This window comes from Streptopelia decaocto (genome assembly GCF_964273445.1).
Source record: "Streptopelia decaocto genome assembly, chromosome: 5".
NCBI classification, from domain to species: domain Eukaryota; kingdom Metazoa; phylum Chordata; class Aves; order Columbiformes; family Columbidae; genus Streptopelia; species Streptopelia decaocto.
Genome location: NC_138659.1, coordinates 67,680,708 through 67,707,291, shown reverse-complemented (window position 1 = coordinate 67,707,291; position 26,584 = coordinate 67,680,708). Strand labels below are relative to the sequence as shown.

At 42.3% G+C, this 26,584-nt stretch overlaps 1 protein-coding gene across 27 annotated transcripts in view; it reads right to left on the bottom strand.

Annotated features, from left to right (window-relative positions):
* The window catches only part of TACC2 (transforming acidic coiled-coil containing protein 2), a 144,037-nt gene that overhangs the window by 55,694 nt on the left and 61,759 nt on the right, over nucleotides 1-26,584 (bottom strand). For 24 of the 27 annotated variants that reach the window (XR_014184176.1, XM_082053889.1, XM_082053910.1 and 21 more), the window contains one exon: nucleotides 20,428-20,559. Coding sequence is in view for 26 of the 27 variants with exons in the window: in XM_082053889.1 (XP_081910015.1) it covers nucleotides 20,428-20,559 (132 nt within the window). In the remaining variant the exon portion in view is untranslated. Of the gene's footprint in view, nucleotides 1-6,168; nucleotides 6,760-20,427; nucleotides 20,560-26,584 lie in introns of those variants that run through there. The other 3 variants (XM_082053906.1, XM_082053907.1, XM_082053905.1) reach the window with 3 other exon arrangements.

The following is a 26,584-nucleotide window of genomic DNA, read 5'->3' as shown; positions in this document are numbered from 1 at the left end:
GGGCTATAATCATTTCGTTTTCTGACTCGGGGGTGGGTGTGATCCTTCTGCCGGTGTAACTCTGGGAGGTTTCTCACTGACTCCAGCTTCACCTCTCCCGCGGGCGCCCCGCGATGCTCCGGTTCTCAGCAGCACGATGAATCCTCCCTTTGGGTGGGCGCTGCGTGAACGCCCGCACGGAAGTGCCGACTCAGCACAACGGTGAGCTGGAAAGAGCAATCTCCTGATGTGCGGTGGCACCTCAGCAGCTGGAATACAGCTGTGCTGCCCACAGCTCTGCTGGGTGAGGGACAACGTGCCCAAATTCCCTTGCCGGGCTCCCGCTTTGGGAGGGGACAGTCCTGCACTTGGGAAGTTAAACAAAAGGATTCGAATTCCTTGCTCATCCTCCCCCTCCTTTAGCAACCAAACCCTTTTCCCAGCGCAACACTGGGCTCGTTCCTAATGAGAGCAATGAACTGTTCTTAACAAGACCAATAAATACAGGTTTCTGTGCTGAAGGAAATCAAAATTCAAAATCAGGAGCTTATGTAATTCTAATGACTACTAGGATTCGGATACAATCTGGTCTATATTTAGCCCTAGAAACAAGCATCTTTTGCTTAGAAAAAAAATCTTGTAAATTTGAACAGAACCCTAAGGATCCTGTTGAATGAAAAACAAAGCAATGGAATGCCCCAAATTTTCCCCAAGTTTACTTTTCATCCCCATGGAACTAAGAGCCCCAGTTCTTTCTCTGGGAAGCAAGAAGATTCCCCAGCACCCATCCATCTCCTCAACCAGCCCTGGAACAGAGGGAGAGGAGCTGTGGCAAACACGACTGGGGGGAAACAACAAACAACATTAATAGAGCCCTACAATTACCCTGAGGTCTGTCCCAGAGATATATACAGTTGCTTAAACCAAAATTCGGCTCGCGTGCTATGCGTTTAGACAGTCTACATTGCAAACTTCACTTGAGTTTCTAGAGCTAAGGAGGGGTCTTACTATCTTGTCCAGTAGCAAAACCAATGAAGGCTCTCAGGCCAAAAGGTGCCTCAAAAGAAACATTTGAAACCTCAGAATGTGGTAGAAAAAGGAAACTAATTCATTTTTTTTTTCCCCATTAAGCTGGATCTCTGGTGCTAATGGGAAGACAAAACATGATAGCAAATAAATTCATATGGTTGTTCCAGAACGTTTAAAGATTTGAAGGGAAACGACAACCTTTTTTCTTAGAAGTTTTACCATAGCAGAAAATATATTTGTTTGTATCTTACAGCAAACACTCCCACTTTCTGAAAGAAAACGCAAACTGCATAGTAGTTCTAGCTATAATTAAAACTCTGCCTTTTGCCACTGAAAAGTCTGCTTACCTGGACTAAATAAGAAGTTTGTTACACAGATAAATCCTTACGAGGCATCAGAGATGGAGAAGGAAATGGTACCTAAGACATTATCAACTACAAAAACTCTATAGGTGTAAGGTCTCAAAGAAAAGGAAATGCATTTATAATAAACAAAACCACTTTTCTATGTACTATAATCATGTTAGAGACACATCAAAAGCACCCAGACTATTACCTCTTGAAACACATGGGACTGAAGAGCATCTTTGATTTAAATTTAACAAGCAGCTACTTTGACTGCTGGGTCAAGCAAAGCAAAAAGCAAAAGCAGGCAGGGAAAACAATCTGACTACAAGTGACAGTCACAAAGCATGTGCAGGAACGCCTTTTCATTCATGTTTTTAATACCTCACATCAGTTTGTATTTTCCAATTTGCCCACATGTCATAATACACAATAGATGACAGCAGCCCCATTATGTATGGCATAGGGCACACCGTTCGCTATAGAGCGCTTTATAATAAACACGTATTTGCCAGATGTGGGGCACACCTTGCTAATAGAAGGGTGAGTGATTCTGGGGTCTTTTTATTTGGTTTTCAAGTCTAAAGGTGACCTGCCTACTTCTAGTGACAGATGTAGCAGTTGATGTAATAACCTCTCACATCAAAGGAAACACTTGCATTGACTTCAGCGGTGAGATCCTTTGGGCTCAAATAAGGGAGGCTGGAATAAGAGATAGGGGAGCTTGACAGAAGAATTTGCTTGTTACTTCTGGTCCATTTTCTCTTAAGCAAAACACCCCCATGTCTTGCAGTCACTCACCCTATTTAGTAGACAAATCTAGTAGACAGAGTATGCTTTGCTTATTGATGGACATCCTTACTGATGATTGTCAATAAGAAAATAAATTTACACAGAACGCTGACAACAGGCAGAACTATCTGATTAACTCAGACTAAATACCAATTCAGTAACAGAAGTCTCCCCTCTTCCCAAGACCTTCTCGATACTTTTAATATATATATATTCTGCTCGTCCATGTATATGTTCATTAAGATGATATTCCTATGTAAGATCATATAAAACTGTGCAAATGTTCTGTCAGACTGTTTCATTCAAACCTTGATATCAGACTGATATCATTCGAACTTGAAGAACCATACAGTGGATTCTTTTAAATCTGGGAGGAAAATGAAAAAATGTGGTAGCAAGCAAGGGCTGCATTTTTGTATGCATGCACAGATAACTTCCGTATATTCACGTGTGTACACAGAAGAGCTGAACCCATCTCTGATGCACAAGGCTGAGTCAATCCAGTTTAATGTTCTTCTGAGTCTTTCCAGCAATCAACAAACAAAAGAAAAAAAAAATGCAGCAGAAGAAATATTGAAACACAACCCATAAAGGCACTAAAGTCTTGGCCTGCTCCCAATGATCAGTAACGTTCCATTTCTTTCTTGGACCCTGACCCAGCTCCCACTGAAGTCAGTGGGCATTTCAGCATCAGCTTCAGTGGGAGCTGGCTCAGGCTTCAGTCATTTTCCCCTTGGATTGGCAAGGGATGAAAATGTTAGAGACGCAGCATGTAGAGCGCCTGATGGGAGGAAATAACACAGCATCAGCTCTTTGGCTGATCAAGAAATGGGCATTAAATGTCAAAATCCTGCCCGGTTGCTGCCAGGACAGTGGCCATAGTGCTCCACAAAAGGAAGGTGTGGTTCACGCTCAGGAGAAAGGAACCCTTTCCATTTGAGAAAGAAAATGATTCAGAGATGACAACTGGCTAAGAGCTACCAACATTTCAAAACCTTCCAGCATTTCCAGTTTTCTCATATCCAAAAAGTTTACCAACAGATAGAAATATATCAGCATTAAAAAGAAAACCACTGACATAGACCACTTGGCGAGCTGAATTCAGCACAGCACTAACAGCGCACACCAGGAGACCGTCACGAGTGCACCTGAGCAAATTCATGCACACTAAACATCATCAGCCTGCCATTTGCTTTTATTTCAAGCCAGTCCATTCCTATTATCTGATTGAAACGTGCCCTTGATTTAGCTCAATCTGGGAGCACCAGGGTGCCTGCTGCAATTTGCAAAGCACATGACACACCACTTTTATCTGCAGTTAACTTTTATTGTCACGGGCTTCCCTTGGGTTTTCCCTTTTTCATCATTCAAAATTGACTTTTTTTTTTCTTTAAATAAAAGGGCAATTGTCTATTACCATTGACTGAGTCACTAACAATTGACAATGAACAACAGAATAGCCCAGGCTGTCAGTATCAATACTGGTTTTATTACAAATACTTTTATCCTTGTTGAAAGAAATTTACATTAAAATTGGGAAATTGGCATAAACATGCAAAAAAGAGAATGTTTAATCATGGATACACTCTAAAATCTTAACCTAGACCCCTTTTCAGCGTTGATTCTACCATCAGTTTCCTTCTATAACTTTCGCTAGTGTTTAGCGAAGAAGTCCATCACCGGACACTTTGGAGGAACTCTGAAACCAGCAGCTATTTAAGGAATTGGTCTCCATACTGTTTTGACACTAACATGAATCTATTCCAGCAATGGTTTCTGATTTACACCCCTCTAATCTAATGAACTCAAGGCAGCCAAATCCAACTTGGCTCTCCCTATGTACAGAAGCCGTCTCCATTAAGTGTTTGGCCTCTGCTGATGGTGAAAATGATGATTCTGGGGAGGCTGTAGCTGCACGGGCAGTTACCCAACCCGCCTGGGACACGGCCAGATGGTTTTGCCTCTGAACTATCACTGCCACTAAGAAATTTGCTTGTGTGTGCAAAGTTAAATGTAACCTCACTTAAATAAGTGTTGGTAATAGTTATAGTTATTAGGGTACAAAATCAAAACATCAGACCAGAACTGATTACCATGACATACTATGAGGAGGTTCACATTTTGGGAAAACAGGCCCATACTTCCTTGAGGATAAAGAAATATCTCCATTCTTACCTTATTTCAAAGGCACTGTAGTTGGAATGAAGACAATGGCACACTCTCTTAGTGATTTATTTAATACAAGATGAGTAATGTCTTTCGCAAACTCTTCCCAAGGACATGAGTTATTGAATGACACTTGTGCTAAAAGTGTCTCTGTTGATCATGTCGGGCCTTAAAACATCATATTGAAACCCCATAGGAATGACTAACAGCAAAAGATGAATATATTTATATATAAAAGGAGTCACTGAAAGAGATAACAATATAATCTACTCATGTGCTCCCCAAATATATACACACCTTTATCAATATTTTCTCCAACAGAACGCATTCTTAAAAGGCTGTGAAAATTACAGATAAAAACCACTGAACCCTGCGTTAGCTATATCTCTTTTATTGCCCAGTCCTTGGATCACTGTTAAAAATCAACCCCAGTTTGTGCAGATGAAAATGTAATTTACAGCACTTTAAAGATAATGAGCTGTCAGTTTCTTCCACCATATCATTAAAATAGATGCTAAATATAGGAATGTCAGTACTATATAAGATGGAACTACACAGAAAAAAATCTTAATTGGTGAAGCTATACATCAAAGGAACAAAGGATGCAGAAATGCTATTAGGTCTCTATCTTACAGATATAACAAGACAGTATCAAGCAAAGCAAGCAGCTGTTGTACTGGAATATGACAATAGGGAGCATATACCTACTTAGAAGACCTATTATAGAGGCAAAACTATCTGTTACTGCCTTATCATTCCCCAGTGACTCTGAAGCACTTATCTCAAACATACAAATGATGTCTCAACTCTAATCAGATCTACCTTAACAAGCAGACATTACATTAAAAAAAATTAAGAGACCTACATGAGGCTGGTTATAGACTAGTCCTGGTGAACACATACCCAAAACTTATCAAAATATATGATCGGACACGAACTCGGTGTTGAGACATGTTAGATAAATGTGATTCATGTAACTGAAATGACAGTAGCAGACAAGGCAAATCTTCTAAAATCCATTCAAAGGGAAGGCCCATACTCCAGAAAGCCAGCTTAATAGTTTGGAGTGGAGGGTTAGGGAGAAAAGACTGTTGGACAAGTAAACCAATAAATCCTCAACCAATAAATGACAAAATCCTATTTACAAATGGGAAATGACTCTGCTATTTCTGCATGCACATACATATTTGTGCACTTTCCTGTATCATTGAGCCATCTGAAAAAGTGATAACTGCTTCTGAATAACCAAGAATTGTTCGCTTTTTCTTCCCTCCCCCCAATGAATCTTTCAGAGTTGGCCTCTAGTGAGAAAAGATCTAAGGACACCTTGCTCATGATTCATCAGAGGATATAATACCATGACAGGGATGGATGCTGACAAGGGTGTCGGACCTGAAAAACGGTATCTGCATAGAGAAAAGCAAAAAGAAGCTCCAAAAAGCCAGTGCAATGCAGCTCCATGCTGTGCGTTTTAAATAGAAAACACAGAGGTGGTGGGTTTGGGAGGGGGGAAGGGGTGTTTTTTGTTCACTGGAAATGGTCATTGTGTTTGATTGATTACGCATCCAAGACATAAAAAGAAAAAACATATGGTACCCAGGATTGCTCGACACAAATGAATTGAGGTGGTCAGTGCAGGCGATGTTGCCTTCATGCTAGAACACATTATAAAATACAACCTGCAATATTCAGCAAAACCTTAACTATGTCTCCAGCTGAACGCAATTAGCATTAAACAAAGGCCTCAGACACAAAAGTCATCTCCTTAACGCACCGCGCAGGTTAAGTGCGGAAAGGCCCAGCGGTACAGAGCAAAAATAAAACCCCAAGAGGAGAGAGCAAAGGGAATCACACTTACATGGCCTCTGAGGGCTCCCGGTTCAGGCCACCCGCCTGTGCCTGCTGCAGGGACTGCGAGCCGCCCATCCTCAGCGAGCCTCGCCGTGGGTGCTGGATGCGGCCAAGGGCAGGTTCCTCCAAAATCCCCCCAGCGAGGAGCCCCGGCAGCTCGGGCTGTGCAGAGCCTGCAGTGCTGCAGTGCAGATGGGAACAGCTGCTCGCATCAGTGGCAGCACAAGCAGAAACACTTCAGCAGCAGCTTCTCTTCTCTGAACTGTTGCCAGTTATTCCTTCTTTTTTTTTTTTTTTTTTTTTTTTTTTTTTTGGTCCAGATCAACAGTATTTATAAAAGAAAATAAAATCCCAGCCACTGTGACAAGCTAATCATCTGCTAAACATCAGTGGTCCAAGCAGCTACGGTGCAAGCGCCTCTAGCACGTTGGCTATTGAAACTGGCTTCAAAAAGAGAAAAAAAAATAGGAGAAGAAGAAAAGCAGACCCTCCCTTTAAGCACACATTGTCAGCTACTGTGGCTCCCTAAGGACCTACAGGCAGGACCATTATATTGTGTTGACTCAGCTGATTTGAAATGCAAATGCATGTGTGCACTGGATGCCGTGCATATATTTCCCTTTAATAACAGGCAAGTTGTGCATATCGGGATGATTGCAGAGAGGATTAATAAGCAGAACGGCTGCCTTTTATTTTTTTCTTTTTTTTTCATTTAAACAAATGAGCTCATCCCTCTTGCAAAAAAATGGAATCTTCCATGAGGAACGGAGGGAGAATATCATGAGCAGCCAAGGTAAACAAGGCAATGTGGGAGCCCACCCGACCCGGCACAGCTCCATCCCACAGCTCAGGGCATTTAACTGCTTGCTTCTGCCAGCACAGACCCCCAGCAGGACCGTGGGCTGGAGAACCAAGGGGATGCTCATCATCTGACATGGGTGAGATGCATGACGAGGATCTTTAAGCCCAGAAAGTACAAGCCCAAGCAAGCAGCATTCCAAACCCTGTGAATAACTTTATCCTTTTGCCACTGCGGAGGTACCAGGGTACTGGGGATTCACACACATTAACAAGCTGAAAGGGTTGGGCTACATCACTTGCCACATCACCATCCTTAGCAAATAACAGATGCTCCTCAGACACATTATGTTTTGCATCGCTAAAGGAGTAAAAATAAATAATGAGTTGCACTACCATCTATACTAGGAATTAAACTCTAGGGACACAAATGGCTTGAAGCTATGTAACAATTCTGGATACATGACAGGGCAGAGAGGTCAAAATGATCAGATAAATTTAACAGAAATATTAAAACACACTGAATTCCAAGCACCTACCACAGCATGGGCTTTCATGTTTCAGTGGAGGATTCACAAGGCTCACACTTTAAACAGTTCATTGTTTGTTTTTGTTTGGTTGGGGTTTTTTCCTCTGCTTGAAAAAAGGGAAATGCCATCGTGTTTGCTTTCTTTACTGAAACAAGGACCCCTGTACACATGTGCAAGGTTCTGTCTCTCCGGGTGCACCCACAGTAAATTGTTCTTGGGATAAGAAGAAATCAAGATGCTTAGTAAACAAGGAGCACATTTCACTTCCAGAGATTGTCTAAAATTAAATTCTGTTTTATGAACAGCATCAAAATAAACGTGCTTATTTTTCTTCTTAAAAAAAAACCCCAAACAACTAAGGGGAAAAGCCAGCATTTTGTTTAGCCACAAACTGCCAAGCAAGTTAAAATTTTGGGGTTGTTTTGTTGCTGGTGAAAGCCAAACCCTCATTTCTAGTGTCTCCTTGCTCAGCTCTCAACTCAAGTCCCCCAGAGAAGCAGCGGCACCGCCTCACCCAGGGACTGAGCTCCAGAATTTCTGGCGCCCGGCTGGGAGCCTGCGCCACGGTTAACCCCGAAACTCTGAGACAGAGCCCAGCTCTGATTTTTTGTGTCAAATCCCTTCTGTATCTGCCAGCTCCCAGGGGAAGGATTTCACTGCCTGGGCATCCTGAGCTGCCCAAACAGCCATTTCCAGCCGTCACGGGGCAAGAGATGAGGAACCAGACTTGTCCCAAGGTCACAGCTCTACAACTTGCAGAGCAAGAACTGAAAACAGTGTCCCTTGACAGGTTTGCACCTCTTCTATGCTAGAGAATACAGGCTGTTTTTATAACCTTTTACAGCACTATTTACTTCATCAGACATTTATCAGGATAAGCATAATATGCCGTGTACCAGACAACATTGTTAATGGCAGCAAATCAGCAGAGCCAAATAAAAACACAACGGAGTGTGCAAAATGTTAACATAACGTCAGGTGAACACTTGTCAGGACCATTCCCAAGTAAGTAAGTCACAGAATTTGAAGACAGGGTATGAAAAGCCCCATGTACACGCTGGCAGTAGATAGGAAAGAGTTAATAATTCCAGTATTTCCAACCAATATGGGAAATGAATGGTACCAGCCAACAGACTAAAATTACACGGATGTATCCAGAGACCCTATTAGGTTGAGGTTACAGCTCAGCTTTGGTTTTGCATGTGGTAGCTCTACTGAACTACAAAGGACTGGTCTTTTGAATGTTGTAAGAGCTCCCTCCTGGATTTCACGTATGAAGACATAGGGAAAAAAAATCCTTAGAAAAGCAAACACTATATTGAGACTGTAAAGCCCTAGTAGGTATCTGGAAGCCAAGAGGGAGAACACAGGCCAGTGGGGAAATCCTAACAAGTATAAAGAATATACTTAAAATCACAGAATCCCAGACTGGCTGGGGTTGAAGGGACCTCTGGAGATCATCCAGTCCAACCCACCTGCTCACGCAGGGTCATCAGAGGAGATCACACAGGGTCGTGTCCAAGCGGGTTTGAATGTCTCAGAGAAGGAGACTCCACAGCCTCTCTGGGCAGCCTGGGCCAGGCTCTGGCACCCCACAGGAAAGAAGTTTCTCCCCATGTTCAGATGGAACCTCCTGTGCTTTTGTCTGTGACCGTTGTCCCTCACCCTGTCATTGGGCACCACTGAAAAGAGTCTCATCCATCCTCCTGACAACCACTCTTGAGATATTTATAAGCATAAATAAGATATTTATAAACATAAATAAAACACCTATGTCAACTCTCTCAAGTTTCATGCATGTATCTATTAAATAAGCAAAGGTCCAATTAAAAAAGTCTTGAATCCTGTTTCAAGGCAGCATGGTCCTTTCAGGAGATGCTTATTGGAGAAAGTTTTAAGCCCATTCCCTAACATTTCTATGCAACAGGCATCCAGGTTCCTCTAGAAATCACAGGTCTTGGCTAACACATTCACTGACAGTCTGCAGGATCAAGGGCTTCAGGCTTTTGAGCCCAGAAATACCCCTGGTCTCTCTGTACGTACATTCTGGGTTAGCAGGGGGTTCTGATTGATTGTGCCGGGTGTCACGGACAAGGTGTCGCCTCCTTCTCACCCCAGCTCATGTGCTCAGCTCATGGCATGGCTTAAAGATTCCCCACAGGACAGCTCAACCCCTCCATGCCACTCCTGCTTATAAAGGGGACAGGATTTAACTCTTCTCTTTGAAAAATAACCACCCAAGCAGCTCAATTACAGCAACATGAACTGGAGCACTGGTAAAACAAGAACATGGGCTGTAACATTAGTGAGACCTTGATGGATGTGCTTCTGTCGGTTCAGTGTCAATACTTCATTGACTGGGCAAAGGAGCTGCTTGGAGCCTTAGGAAGGTGTTTCAGACCAAAAATGATGGAGCTCAGTCCATTGCACCCAAAGGCACAAGGAAAAGTTACACATGTTCAACAGCAGAGGCAGCCCTGACCAAGTACTACATCAATGACATCCAATGAGAGAAACTAAAATTAGGAAAACAAAATCAAATCAACCTTTACATGCAAATTCCCAATAGTGAGTACAGTAAGAACACATTTAGTAATTTTAAAACTGCAGACTGTGATGGTCTTTCAAAAAAAGCTGTGCTGTAACTAAGCCTTGGACTTGGAAGTATTCGTTGACCAGAGGGATGCAAGCGTAATAACATATTGAAGTCTCTGGCCAACACTGCACAAGAAACAAAACTGTGGATTTACTTCTGATCTGGCCATAAAATGGTCTGTGAACCAACCCCAGGTTGAGGTTTGGAGAGGAATCTGTCATTTTGCTTGTTGCTACATTCACCTAATTCAACGTATTCTTTAAACTAGGTGCTCAGCGGATCATGCCACTCATTTCACTTGTTGCACTTCGGAGGGAGGGGATGTGCAATTAAGCATCATGCAACCCCAGCAATGAGCTTGCAGAGCTGGCTCTGCTCTTGGATTTCTTTGTGGAGCAGAAGCACAGAGTGAACACAAACGGGGGCGACCAGCAGCGATGGAAGGTTTTCCCTGCAGCCAGTGCTAAATTTAGTGACGGCTTTTAAAAATGTAAGAATTGCATTGACACTATGAGTACATTTTATAAGAACTTGCCTAGGACCTGAAAAACACACAGATATAGCTCAAAAAAAACCCCCAAAATCCCACTGTGGCATCAAAGGACTTTAAAAGATGCCCCAGGCATTTCATCCCAGGGTTGTTCTCGATGAAAAGCCACATAACAACCTATTGTGATCCCACTGCTGAAAAAGAGTATTTAAGTATTCAGCACCATCCTTTAAAATGTATCATTTTCTCTTCCTGCCTGTTTCATCCGTTTAAACAAAACCCATATTTTGGCCTACGCAAAATGAATGTTTTATTGAAACTTGATGTCTATTGGTTAGTTGTTTAAAATGCTGTACAGGACCCTAAATATTTGGTCTTATTACATTTCATGTTTATGTATAAATTCAGACTTGGGTCACTTGCACTCAATTTAAATTTTTGGCTTCCACCAAGAAGCTGGACAGGACTGTGATAAGGTTTATGATATACTAAAATTTATGTTCTGTTTCTTTGCTCTTGGCTCAACTGCCCATCGTGCCAGGCATTAATGCTGGTTATAAACATGACCACACATACACACAGGAAAACATCAAAGAGGATGTTGAAAGAAAAACCCCCTCACACATCTACCCCCTTGGGAAGGAGTGGATGAATATTAAGCTACACCTCCTCGCTGGAATGTGTTATTGAGGTACTGTGCAACAGTGAGCACCATATAAAGCAAACTGCATAGAACACAGCAAAACCAAACATCCCAATAACACAGAGGGATTTCTGCGGTATCCTGGAGGCTGCTGCCAAAGCTCTGAAGAGCAGTACTGGCTACAAAAAACAACCAAACAAACAAACAAAAAAAAAGGGAAAATGTTAACAAAGGATAGATTATTGTTCAAACAGAATCCTCCTTCTGCCATAATATTTATTTTTTCTTTTAATATTTATATTTTAGAATCAGAATGGTTTGTGTTGGAAGGGACCATCAAAGCTCATCCAGTGCCCCCCCTGCCATGAGCAGGGACATCTTCACCAGCTCAGGTTGCTCAGAGCCCCGTCCAGCCTGGCCTGGGATGTCTCCAGGGATGGTTCATCCACCACCTCTCTGGGCAACCTGGGCCAGGCTCTCACCACCCTCAGGGGCAAAAATTTCTTTATAAAAAATTTAGATCTTGCGTTTGGATGTCAAAGCCTTGAGCGCAGCCTGGGAAAAAGTGTTCACCTCAAGGACTCCTTTATTACCAGGCTGACAGGTATCAAAGGGCTCATGGCTCGGACATCCACAACATCAGGCTGCTAAGAAAGAGCAACATCTTTCCTAAACGCCTAAAAGGACCAAACTGTTAAAAAAAATTTGAACACTTCTGTATAGACACAGTTGCAAGGCAAAACAGCACCTCTGAGAGGCTGGCTGTACTTCTGAGAACACATCAACACATAAAAGCATTAACACCTTCTGAAGTGCAGTGGTGACAGCGTTTTTAGGACACCTAAGGCTGGAGACTCCTGTACTCTAAAACCCTTCAAGGATCATCGGCCTCCCTCGGCCTTTGCTGATACGCTTCATCTCCTAAATCCTTCCAGAAACACAGGTCTCCCAGGACCAGTGTTGATCCTGGTCTTACAGAGAAGGTCAAGCAGACTGTTTTCAACCACTCAAGGTTTGGCGTTCATATTTCTGAAGGTTATACAGAAGGTTTTACAGTCTTTTAAAGAATTCAAGCATTCTTCGCTACAGCTGCACAAAAATACATGGCTCTAGATATGTTACTCATATTCCTGCGCTAATTTACTCACCACGCATTTTTTTTTCAGTCCTTTGACACTTAGGATTTCTTTTTTTGTTTGTTTATTCTCCAAATCAGTCCCTCTCACTCCTGCAGACAGATTTTTTGCTCCTTAGTCCTATCTCCACCTCCAAAGTGACCAAGAAAGGATCTGTCTTATAATTTCTACTTGTCTTGAGGAGAGTCACTTCAAAGATGTGAATTGACTCTTCAAGCAATGAGCTGCTGGGGCTGCTGGTTGAACGCTACAAGGCATTTGCTACCCTGCACTTTGGTTCTTCACTTCTTTATCCAGTTAACTCTGCCCTTATGTTACACCCAGAGGTGTGCCAGGAGGAATCTTTGCAAGAAAGCAAACATAACCCCTTCGATCTCTCTGTCCCCAGAGGCGCAATTCTAGTTTTTCTTTTGCTTCAGGGAATAACCCCAGTATTGAATGTGAATATACCATGATGTAAAACTTAAAATCTTCATTATATTGAAAGATGGTATCCTAAAGAGAGAACTTAAGCAAATTGTTGAAGAGAGGAACAACCTCTCGCTACTTGATAGCAAGAGATTGTTCCTCTCTTCAACAATTTGTGTGGCTCTCCAGGAGGTGGCATTTGCTTAAGTTCTATCAAGTAGCAAGAGCAGTGGAAGAAAAGCAGATAGATCTTCCTCCCTTCCCTTCCTGTCTCTTTCCTTTCTTGTCCCTCTCCCTTTCTTTTCCTTTCCTTTCTCCCTTCCCTTTCCCTTCTCTTTATGGGGCAACTTCAAACTTACTCTTTCATTTGTAGCATGAAAAGTTACCTAAAATACATAACAAATTCGTCCCATGTTGGTTTACTGGCAAAACCCAGTAAAGTGTTAACATAAATTGTAACACCTATGCTTTAGTAGTGCCTAATAAATTGGCATTTACTGCAGTTCATGTCCACAGTATAATTAAGATATGATTATGGTCTATAATTAGCAATTTAAAGGTACATTCATCTCCATCCTTCAAATATCCAGCTATCCCTAAATTAATCCCACTCCAGTGCAGATAAATCAGTAATTCAGCCCTAAAGTACGAATGATAGACATTCAGATTGAAACCACAGTCTTGGGGTTGGGGATTTTTGGAACTGATGTTTTTTTTTTGTTTGTTTTGTTGTTGTTGTTTTTTTTTGTTGTTTTTTGTTGTTGTTTTTTGTTGTGTGTGTCTTTGTTTTGTTTTATGGGTTTTTTTTAATGGGTTTAGAGCAGGTTATTCATTCATGACTAGAGAGTGTAGATTAAATCTGAGCAGCAAAATAACTACTGAGTACTAAATCAGTGGGATATTTTTCAATATTCTCTTTAAGAATAATAAAAGCAATTAATTCAACTGCCTCTATATAATACCTGACATAACACAGCCCTATCTGTGTTACCATGATGTAAAGTTATACTGCACCACAAAATAACATGAGGAGATACTAGGTATAAAGCTTCAGAGATTTAACTTCTATAGATTAAATACTCTGATAAATACAGTCTGTTCCACCACTTATCTAGATTAACACAGCATGAGTGCTTCATTTGCATTGATACATTGTTAGATCATGAAAAAAAACCCTGTCTCAGAATTTTAAGCCTTAGCACACTGACAGAATATTTCCATCTGCCAAATCAAAGAAAATTGAGTGACTAGTGATGATGCATCCAAGACTGACACTGCAGCTCACTGGAAAGAAACACTAGAATGGGTTCCTAAAAAAATATATATATTAAAATTATAATAAAATCAATAGATAAATAAATGTGCCCCCCATTCTCATTGATCACTGTTTAGTTGCTAGGGTCACTGCTTAATCTAAATTGCAAGTGAGATTAATGGCATTACGAGTTATGAATAACCAAGATGCCTGCTTAGTTATTGAAATTTCCTGCATGGGAAGCTCACAGCAAAGACAACAAAAGGGGCCTCTGCGCGGTGCTATTCAGGATGCCAGGGGGCTACATTCTTTCAGACGTCGGCAGTGAATTACGATCAGTAACGTGAGAACTAAACACACCAGAAGATTCCACGTACAAAAGCGTTTTATGAAATTGAGCAGCCACACAAACAGGGAGATCAGGTTTCCGAGGGCTGAGCGCTGCTCCCTCAAGAGTGGAAGTGTCCATGGTGGCCATGCAGAGATGTCACCAAAGGAACAGGGGGATCTATCTACTGCACAGATAGAATCATAGAATCATTTTTGATGGAAGAGACCATCAAGATCATTGAGTCCAACCATTGACGTTCCAATGCCCAACAACCCTTTCTGGGAAGAAATTTTTCCCAATATCCAATCTAAATCTCCCCTGGTGCAACTTGAGGCCATTTCCTCTCATCCTATCACCTGTTACTTGGGAGCAGAGACCAGCCCCCTCCATGCTCCAAGCTCCTTTCAGGCAGTTCAGAGATCAGAAGGTCTCCCCTCAGCTCCTGTTCTCCAGCTGAACCCCCCAGGTCCCTCAGCCGCTCCCATCACACTTGTGCTCCAGCCCCTTCCCCAGCTCCGTTCCCTTCTCTCAACTCGCTCCAGCACCTCAAGGGCTTTCTTGTCATGAGGGGCCCAAAACTGACCCCAGGATTGGAGGCACAGATCTACAGAGAAAACCCAAGCTAAGGTTCCATGGCAGGCAAACCCCTGCCCAAAGCTCTTTGTCCTGCACCATTTTGTGCAGCCTCTGGCCTGTTGTTTGCTCCTGTGCTTTCCCCACCTGCTGGGGCACAGTCACTTCAATTTTGGATTGCATTTGTCTCGTGCCACTGCTGTATGAACCAGACCTGAATTCACTGATCACAAAAAAAATTTTAAACCCCCTGTTTTCCAAATTTTTGGCCCAGCCTTCAGACTGAGACCACAAACATAACCACACCAAAGGAGGGAGTTTTTTTTACTGCTGAATCTGCCTCTGTAGACCACGTCCATGAGCTAAATGCTCAAAGCTCTGTTGATGTTTCCATGCACTGGAGTTACAAAACCACCATCCCAGACCAGGGGATCTTTTCTTGCTTCCATGTTGCTTTCTAAGCCCGTAAACACCCCAAGGTGTAAGATCCCTAAGACAGCTGGGCCAGGCTTGTTAGGAAAGGAGATGCATAACGCCAGGAGGAAAATGACATTTTAAGGGCTTTTGTGCACCTGCCCTCAGCTGACAAGATCAGAGCAAATAACTCTCTGAGGACACCTCATTGTGGGAGATTTCAGGCGGCAGAGTCCAAAGGTCTCTTGCCCTCAGGGCCTACGTGAAGAATTAGAATATGAAAATGTGGGATGAAGAAATCAGACAAGAACGGGATTCCCGCCTGGTGCAAGACTTTGCTGTGATGGCAAAGGATGGGTGGTCAAATGACGATTGGGTAATTTCTCTAAGAAGTTAGCTTACCGCTTCCATCTGATTTCAAAAGAGTTAACAGAAAATGAAGCATTTTTGGTATTTTTCAGGGATTTCTTTTTGCTTCTATTTTTAAAAGAAGGGTCAATATCTTGCATTAGGGGCAGAGTGCTCCAAAAGCACAGGGCATATTTAAGCATAACATTAATTACTGAGAAATACAGATTACACCTGACCCAACAGCTTTAAACCATCCATTACCTGCTGTAGGACAAGACGTGATGCCCTGCAAGTCCTCCACCCTCCTCTGGTGCCATTGGAGCTGTCACCATGTGTGCCACATTGCCAGGGAACCACAGCCCACACCATGTGTATAATATTTCTGTCTTGAGTCTGTACTGCCACAGTTTTGTAGGGTTGATGCGAGATGATTAATGCCATTCTCAAATTCCTTGTGGATGGATTAATTAGTGTAATGACATATTCATTTTCATGCTGCTGAACCTGTTCTAGCAGCAAGGAAATTACCATATATTGCCTGAGGGAACCTGTAAAATATACAGTAATAACAAGCAAACAGAGGGCTACCGTCGCCCTTTTGTCCACTGCCACATACAGAGAGAAGCTTTACAACACACACAAATAATTGCTCTCTTTGAGGATAAACATGCAGGCAGAACGCACCCTAGAGAGCCTAAATTCGGAACAAAGATAAGGTTAGAAAGCCAGTGAAATATCCACTTCTGTCGAGCATCCATTAATGCTTTGCCTGTTAAAAATGCAGTTACTGGACACTATTTGTTGAACTGCTGCTGGTTTATAGAAGCTGTCCTCTGCCAGCAGTCTCCATCACACACAGGACCATTCCCTCAGTCATGGGTTCACCCAGAGTCCCCCACAGGATCCAGTCCCTCCTCGAGAGACCCAACAATACCAGTGTCACAGTCAGCTACAAGAAAATGCACTTAGTCCACAACATTTTTGGCTTAAAACACATCCCAGGATTTGATACTATGGCTCAGTAATAGGCTGAAGAGACCTACAGTGAGCAACACAAAGTGTCCTCCTGCCTGGGGCTGAGCAGTTCTGAACAGGTCACTTAGGAGACACCACCTCTTAATAACCTGGAATGGAGGAAATGAACGAAGAGCAGAACTGTGGTTCATTCCTCTTCATTTGCCACAGATCAGCTGATGAGGTGGAAGGTGTCTATTTTTTATGTTGTGCTCCAGAAGATGGTGAAACCCCTAAAAATTTTATGGGTTTTAGTTTCCAAGTCCTAAGCAACTTAATTTCAATATCTTCATTCTGCTGCTATTGTAAAAAACCCATCATCACTTCACTTGTGCACCAGACAGTCTAGACACACATTAGAGGTATAGTACTATCCAGTTCATATAACACACACACACAAAAGCCCAAACACTCCCCCCACTCCACAAAAAAACCCCAACCCAAAACAAACAAAAAAACCAACCAACCAAATCAACCAACCAAACAAAAAACCACACCTCAAAACCCCACACCCACACTTTGGAAACAATGAGGCCTTGAGATTGCATTTGTATCCCTTACTTGCATTTTCCATCTTGTCCTTGCTCAGTGCACTTGCAGACTTACTGGAATAACTCATCCCTTTCAAAAGGGTTAAATTCACTCAAGGAAAAAAGCTGTGTGTTTCTAAATCCTATTTGAACCCTTCTTGATTTTGATTATGTCATTATAAGCAGCTCAGTCTAGGATTATCAGTATTGGTCATAAATGAAGGCAATACATTGATTTTTATTTACATAGTTTTACACCAAGACTCTCCAAAGGTGGGGAAAAGGAGAAAACCTGTTTTCAACACATGATCACATGATTATGTGATTATTATATCCTGTTTTCCTGTGTGACATCAATAATTTGCCTTTGTTCCCTCCTGGGGAAGTATTATGAAGCCACCTTTTGGAATCCAACACCACAGAAAGCAAAGCTTTCTGTAAAGACTGTTGTGACTTTTTGCTTTCGACAGAAAGATTTGTTGTTGTGCTTCTCATTGGTTCCAGGCTCAAAACTTGGTAAGACACAGAAATGTATTTAATTTCTGAGATTCAGAGATCAGCATAATTTCCCCCTCCATCCAGAGTCTCTCAAAATGATCTGACCACAATCTGGTTTAGCTTTTGAAAGAAAACTGGCTCTGTGTCTGACAAGGAGGACCCACCTCTCAACCACACGAGCCACATTGAAGATGACAGGTATGGCTTTCAAAGCAGGTAGTGAGGCTACAGGTGAGGACGTGCATTTGTTTTTTGCTCTACAGAATGGATTAGACCCATCTCTCTTCCCTACAGGACAACCAGAGGGGTGGATCAGCTCTTCAGAGCCTTCCAGCTCCATGCATAAAGGACACATTACACTCACTAGCACTATTTCAGCACTTCTCTCAAATTATGAACTGACACAGTTCATAACGTAACCATCGTAATCACAGAGGAAATTGAAATGCCTCAAGGCTCTGTTTTGCACAAAACTCTGTCGTGGCACAGCATTTCCAGAAGTTTAGCACTTTGCCATCCAAGCACTCTCCATAAACGTGACAAACCAAACCATAACCTGATTTGCATGCTATTATTTTCCATGGCTGATTTGACTTGATACACATGAATCACATAAAAATGCAAGATAGTCCAAGAAGCATTTACATAAGGGGCTGATTATAACAGCAAAGAGCTATTTGGACAGTAACGTATTTGCTTCTCGAGAGGATGCAAGAATTATCTTTTGTCCCACAGATATCTCCAATTCTCACCTCTGTATGCATCTTAATTTCCACTACGGTCTGTGAAAGTCTGTGTTCATGTTACAAAAAGAATAAATGTGCAAGTTCAGCTTCAGAGAAAGATGGTTGCAAGTGATAAAATGACTATTCAGGAGGCATAACAAGGATGTTTGCCAGTGTACATTTTGGTTACTGACATCCTAGGTTGGATTGTGATTCTACATTGAGCCATTCTACTAATATTACTTAATTACATTTAACATTGTTTACCAAATCCAAGAGATTCTTATGCACACATAGATATTTACATTATTAAACACTACATGGTTATCAAAACCAAACAAACTTCAGAGGCACAAGCCAATCTAAATATGTGAGCACAGCAGCTTTGCTTGTCTGCAGAGTTCTAAAATTATTTCTGCTCTCTTCAAGACTGAATTATGATGAAAAGGAAAAAAAAAAAAAATCACCATGTGCTTTGGTGGTTTCTATTTGGATTTGTAAATACCAGTCATCTCTGAGTAAACAAAAGCACTCTCAGAATATGATATTCAGTCCAGGGTATCCATAAAGTTTAAACAAATTTGGATAATTCTCTGGAAAGAAACAACATCTTGGGGTGAATATTTTCTAACTTGCATTTTTCTCCCTTTGTAGAGAAGGGCCATGCTATCTACTCTTCATTCAGGAAATTCTCTCCAGATTACAGCACTTGCATACTGGTGCAGAACAGACCTTTGAGCACTTCTGTTCCCCACCAACTATACACAGGTTTAAAAGCACAGGTCCAGTACAGGATCATGGAGGAACACCACATAGAAAACTTGGCCTGTGTTACAGCAAGCACATACACTAGAGCTGAGGAAACCATTTTCTGATCAAAATAATCAGAACTTTATTCTAAAAGGTTAACCAATGTTTCCTAGATACTATATGGTGGATGTTTTTTTGAATAACATTTGCTGATAGCTATTAATTCCCTGTTTCATAGCAGAATGTGTCTGTTGTGTGTGTTTTCATTCGTGATTCAGAATATCCTCCCGCTGATAGCGGTTTCTCTAGACATTTCTGAGCAGAGCTTTAGTGGAATAGCTGCATTTCCTGTGGTGTCTCCTGTCTTGTATCATACTTCTCATGAGCTGCCCGCTTGTATTTGTAGGGTGGAGAACACTATTCTCCAGGGAGCGCCCGTGTAATATTCTCAGCTGCGCTGTGACCTTTTCCATTAATAGATGTCACAACATGGACATGCCTTTATTGCCGAGCCACAACGGCTTACTGGTTAATCACCCGCACAGCGGGCGTCATCTGAAGCTCTGACATGAATATCCAAGCACATGTCTCATCTTGACTATATCTGAGATGGGGCTTTTCCAAGCAAAAATTTCCTAGGCCATCTATGCAACACTATGGCACTGATCAATGCAAATCTGAAGGAAATACCAACTCTGAAATCAAGATAATTCAACAGTTCTTCAGCATGAACAAAAACAAGCTGAACTTCTTCCTTCAGTACTGACAACTACAATGCAAATCACCAGCGTGGGGTAGGGAAGATGCTGGCAGCATCTGAAGGACAATGAGCAGAATAGCCCTCTTGAATATGACCTGATCTTGCACAGTTGCACAAAAAAAAAAAAACCCATAAAAAAGTATCTTGAACTTCGAGACAGGAAAATATTTCAGGAAAAAAACCTAAACATTTATTAACTTAAAAATAGCAGGGAAGATCAGCATAATAATAACCGGTGTAGTCCAAGCTCCCTCTTCTGGTCTTTTGGAGTAAATATACTAGATTAAGCAGGTATTAACAGTCTACTGTTTGGTTTCAAAATACAGCAACAAAATGTTTATATACCTTAGATAAAACATCTGCTCAAGTTATTTATCCTCTTTCACGCTAGTTATGTTTTCTTAAGCAAAGGATGTACAAACATAGAAATTTATTTTAGTGTATGAAATAATATTGTACAATACCTCTTTTTTTCCCTTGTGAAACCTTCAGCTTCTTGAGCAGGCAGCTCTACACCATCACCAGGGGCCGCAGATGAAGGTACATCCCCAGAAACAAGGTTATCAGCTTCTTCGCAGCTATCAGGCTTGGGAGTGCTGCAAAACAATTATTAACAACAAGCTGACAAATTTCAGAAGCGCCCAGGACACTTAGCAAAGTCTCCTTAAAAGATGAACTTTGGCTGGATCTAAACTAAGGAGCTCTAAGGAGAACATCGTCCCCTCCCCAATACCGTCTCTATCCCACCTCCCACAAATTGCTTCTTCCAACACTTAATTTCTCTACGCTTGCTATTTCACTTAATTTCTCAGATCGCCGCATAACCAGTAATACTGCAAAGTTTTGACAGCTCTTATAGACCATAACATTAACTGACAGAGGAATTTAACTGTATATGAGATGAGGAAAATAAATAAATCTCTAAGGACCGCTTTGCAGTTCTCACACAGCCTTTTCTCCTCAGCGTACAACACCAACATTCAATTAAGTAACTTGAGTGACTTCTCTCTTAGAAAAAAAACTAAAATCCGTGATGAAAAATTTCTCTCAGTTTAAAAGCTCTCCCTGTGCTGTAAAACCAAAAGCACAATAATCCCTGAACTCATGGCATGACTGTTAAGATTACAAGACTGCAATGCTGCTGTATTTGTTAATTCCTGCAAGTCCCTCTGCTTAGCAAAGCCCCACAACATCCAAGCCCAGAAGCGCAACAGCCACGTAGTTATTCCCAGAGTGTGTAAATACAGGTTGGAAGGACCAAGTTTCTTCACAGCAGATTGGTGACCATACTGCTCCCCCTGCTCTTGGCCACACTCATTACACTAATGACAGAAATGGGACTAAATAACCAATGACTTCATGTCTCAAAAGCAGGAGCAGCGTAGGGTCTTGTCACGCCATGTTGCCCTTCCCTGGGCACAGAGGGACACAGAGGGACACAGATGTCCCACGCACCACGGCCTCCCATCCCACCAGCTCCTGCTTCCAGAGATCCAGACACAAGCACTTAATAAGGAAACGCTGATGGCACCAGGTCTTGGCTGAGAAGCTTCTTTTAGGTTTCCTGGACTAAATATAAACAGCTATCTTAGCCATTCCTTTTAAAATTTCCTCTCCTCTTCCCCTCAGTAATTATACTGTAATTGTAGAAGGTCAATTAAATTGCGTTACTGAGTAAGAGTTGGTCAGGTTCAGGGACAGACTGTTCCTTTCTTTAGAAACATGTATACAAACAGAGGACAAACGTAAATCATATCCCTAACTTTAGTTACAATACAAATGAGCACGAGAACAATTATTCCCCAAAGAGTTTCTCTACTAACTTACTAAGATCACAAAAGCTCCTTCTGAGAGTGATTATCTTGATTAGCTCATATCCATTAAGTTGCTTTGTACCATATAGGATGGCTACTCAGTTACTTCTTCTAAGAAATTAACTTTGTTTTAAGCCCTTCTCCCTCCCTTCCTTCCTTTCTTCTTTCTGTCCCTTTCCCCAGTTTGTCCAAACTGATCCGACACTGACGTAGGCTTCCTAAATTTTCAGTCACATCAATTCAACATAAATAAGCAAATAAATAACTAAAGCAAGCTGTTTCCTTTTTCACGCAAAGGACTTTTCCCTTTGCTAAAAATGTCTTTGTCCTAATATAGTAAATAGCATCTAACATATACAGAGGCAATGTGACTATATAGGGTCACACAAACATTAGAGAAAGTAAAATTTTAAAGCAAAAAGTGAAGTGCTAAAAATAAGCGAGGGCTGAACATCTGTTTGGAGAGTAAACAAAGAATTGCAAAACCCAAACAATTCACAAGAGGGCCCAGCCAAGCAAGAATACGAAGCACTCATAAAATTATGGACCTTATGTTACAAGCACATAAAACTGTCCCAGTTAATCGCCCACAGCAGCACCTGTTCCCTCTCCCCACCCCCTGCTGTCCATCGCAGCCCTTCAGCTTCCCCCTTTCTACATGAAATCAAACCATTTTCAGAGATACGCTTTGACTAACGTCATTCCTGACGCTCTCTGCAAAGCAGAACTAGCTGTCAAAATACAGGCATTTTTTAAAGAGCTCTGCTCCCCGGCCTTCACAAGGCACAGGGCTGGAACAGTTCTGCTGGGAACACAGGCTGAGAGAATTGGGGTGTTCAACTGGAGAAGAGAAGCTCTGGGGAGACCTTAGTGTGGCCTTTCTCTACTTAAAAGGGGCTGATAAGAAAGATGGGGACATTGTGGTGATAAAGGCCTGTTATGATAAGAGAAGGGGTGATGGTTTTAAACTAAAAGAGGGGAGATTCAGGAGGACATGAGGAAGAAGTCTTTGACACTGAGGGTGGTGAGAGCCTGACTCAGGTTGGCCATAGAGGTGGTTGATGAACCATCCCTGGAGACACCCCAGGCCAGGCTGGACGGGGCTCTGAGCAACCTGAGCTGGTGAAGATGTCCCTGCTCATGGCAGGGGGGGCACTGGGGGAGCTGAGAAAGTCCCTTCAACCCAAACTGTTCTGTGATCCTATAATACTTTTATAAGCTATAGTATCTATATGCTTTTAAACCCACAAGTAAATTCCCTTCATCTTTCCAAGCTTCATCTAAACCATCAAGTACTGGATTCCCATAAAGACCACCCCTGCCAAGTGTCAGCTGCCTTACATGTGCAAGTGGGATTGTAAATGAACACAGTGGAGATGCAGTTTTTGCATTTTCTCAGACATCTTTCACCAACATGAGTACTGGGAGGCATCCACTCATGTTCGACAGGTGGGTGGACTGTGGGACAAGGTACCATGTGCAGCCTCCACTCCTCTTCCTCACTGCCATCGCTCTGATAAGGGGTCCACAGTACCAAGAGGTGTTGAGCAAGGCAGTGAAAGACTGAAAGTAGGTTGCAAGACTAATCACACCAGGTCTGGGGCTAATATTGCCACATAGTAATTTTGGTACTGTTCAGCATGGTTTGCAGTTAGGATTGCAACAGCATCGTGTTACTGGTGATTGCCCATCACCAGATGGACATTACCTGCAGATGGTGCTGCCCACTGGTAGCATGATAACTGCAAAAGGGACGTGGCAGAATGAGAGCAGCTCAGAAATGGTACAGACAGCACAAACTGAGGCTGAGTAGCACAGCAACTCTGTCCAAAACACACACTTCTTGTCCACTTCAAACAATCCAGCCTGCCTACATCAACTTTTGTACACCTATCAACTCGTGGTACTTGTAGCAGCTCAGACATGAAGTGGCTACATTAAAACCTCTACTTCTGCAGAGCTCTTACTGAAACAAGCTTTGCCATTAAGCTTACTTTCCAATTAGTTATGTTCAAACCATTGTAACGAGGGTACTACTGAAAGCGCCAAGTCTTCCCATTGCACAATGAACTAGGCATCTGGCAGTCTTCATCCTGTAGACTTGGGATGATTAGAAAACAAACATTTTTCAAGCTCCGCCTCTGTTTATTTTTAAGAAATTCTCAAAAGTCATTTTCTGCCTGTCTGTGTGTACAGATGCCCCAGGGTATTCCTGCCAGCTTGTCTTGATGACACTGTGGAGAACACCCTGAGAGCATCACAGCTCCCCAGGCTGTGAACCACACTACTAGGAAAGGTCCATCTGCGGATAAAGCAACGCAGCTTTTAGTGCATCCCACATCACCACTCCCAAATTCCCTTGTGACCCCTTAATGCACCCTCTGCATAACAGGAGCTGGGACAAGGGGTGATGCAGGGGAACACAACGTTTTCCAACGCCAGCTCAGGTTTAGAACAGTTTTCATTCCCTTGTATTCACAACTGAGCTGCACCAGCTCTGTCTGGTCTGGACTAAACACTGCAACCTTACCTGGAGATTAAATGCAAGAGGAGAAGCTTTCTTTAGCACGTGGAAGGGAGCACATCGCGCTGTCCTGCCTGTCACCTATGGCCTGACCCTAAAGCCAACTCGCACAGCAAGTGCTTTCCAAGCTGCCATTTTTTTTCCCAGGCACCTGCAGGATTTTTGCCCACAAGATGGGCAGCAAGTTGCAGGGAACAGACAGACACTGCTCTGAAATGTCTAACACCTCTAACCACGGACCTGAGCTAAGCTGTGCTCTTGTATAGCCCAGGCACTCATCTGCCTTCTCTGTTTTTCCAATCCAAACATTTCTCATATAAACCAGAAGTCCTGTTGCAGAGCTCGGCACCTGCAGCACAAAGAGCAAGACGTGTCTAGCCAAAACTGCTCCTAGTGCAACGTGTGCTGGAAAATCCGAGTGAACTTGGCCTTTCAGTTTGATTGCTAAACAAAAATGCTTGGCAGAACAGCCGGTGAACTTTTTACCTAATTCTTTTCAGGGCACTCCTCTGTAGATACAGTAAATAAAATCTGCTTACTGAGCAGATGATACCATGTTGTCCCTGATCAATGTATTATCAGCAGGGGAGGAGAAAGGCAGACAGTCATCCTCAAGAAGCAAAACAAAGATACAGTTTCTTGACTGGACAGATGGAGGGACAACCTGATCTCTTATTATGCACTGCCATCTGGAAGACATTTAACACAAACTGACCCCGGCATTATACGCACTATTATTTTTCCCCTCTCAAAGTGCAAACCATCTGCATTATGTGACACCCCCATTGGAAATGAAAGGAACTTATTAGTAAATAACTAAGTATATTCGGGGAAAAACACTTTGTAGTTGTACTTCACTGCAGGCAGACTGGAGTCGCATCATGCCATCTAATAGCCCTGGTAACATTCTAAAAGTATAATTCACAGGTATAACTGGAAAGTGACACAAGTATGCACTAGATAACTTTTTTGCAATCATATTGAAAAGCGGTGGTGCAGTATTTCTACACAAAATGCCAAAAAACAGTGGCTTTAATATGATCACCTTACTGTATAGGCAAGAATCCACTCCACATCACCAGTGAAAAGAAGATGAGGCATACAGCAATGACATGAAACAACAAACATCACTGAAACTCTTCCCTTGGATAAGAAAACCCAGTCCTGCTATTACCGATCCTCACTGTCAGCATAATCCCATGAATTTTAGGAGTATTCCTTTCATTTGCTATCAACATTATATTGTTATCGGGTCTGAGCAAACCACAGAGAAGCCAGCAGTGTTTGTTACTGTGTGCCAGGGTTGTTTCGGACCAGAGATCAAGCAGGGTCCAGCTGCACTTATTTTAACCCCTTTTCTGCCAACCAGCTGCATCTGTGGGTGGTCACCTGTGGGAGCTACTGCCCTTGTCCTGCCAGGACACCAGAGAACGTCTCTGCAAGGCTCACTGAGAACCTGGCAAGTGACAACAGCCTGGACAGGAAAGAGAGATGCAAGGAGAAGAGGGAGGTTTTATGTCTGAAGCTGAACAAGGATGCAAAATAAAGGAGAACGAAAAACAAACAATACTGACAAGGGTTAACTTGTGCAGCTTTAAAACAAACGAACAAACTTACCTAAACAAAAAAACCCACAGAACTACCTGCAGCCAGGTTCATTCCAGTTGACCACAGTGTATTTCTTTCTCACCTTCCTTCCTTTCAGACACAGAAAAACTACCTACTTCCACGCTGAGTATCCCAGGTTTTCAACTTTTTATCACTGAACCCTTGTAAAAATCCTGGCACCTTCCTCCAGGTCAGGTTATGGAAAGAAGAGCCAGACCCTGGGCTCAGCCCCCAGTCTGGGCAAACCAAAGCTCAGCACCAGCATTTGCAGCCCATGCAAGAGGGATGATGCAAGGAACCCTGAGACTTACAGTCAAAATGTTTTAAAGACAGAACATACAAAATAGATCAAAATAAAAGGTGTAACATAATTAACTGTAAATTCCAGATCCAGATAAGAATGTGAACAGTGTGAATCCACAAGGTTTACAAGAAGCAGTAAATTAAGGCACGCCAGGACTGCTCTTCCTAAATGTTTCCTAAGGTGATATTTAATCACAGACAGCTTGTGTGCCTTTTTCCCTACAAACAGCAAACTATCACCCCAAGGGCAACAGAGTCTTCTATTTCAGACTGCAGTCCAGACACTGTATATAAATCCTCAGCACTTTTGTTGTTAGTCTTCTTTTATTCTTCCGCATTCAGAAGGTAGCCCAGAGCTCCACCTCAGTTAAT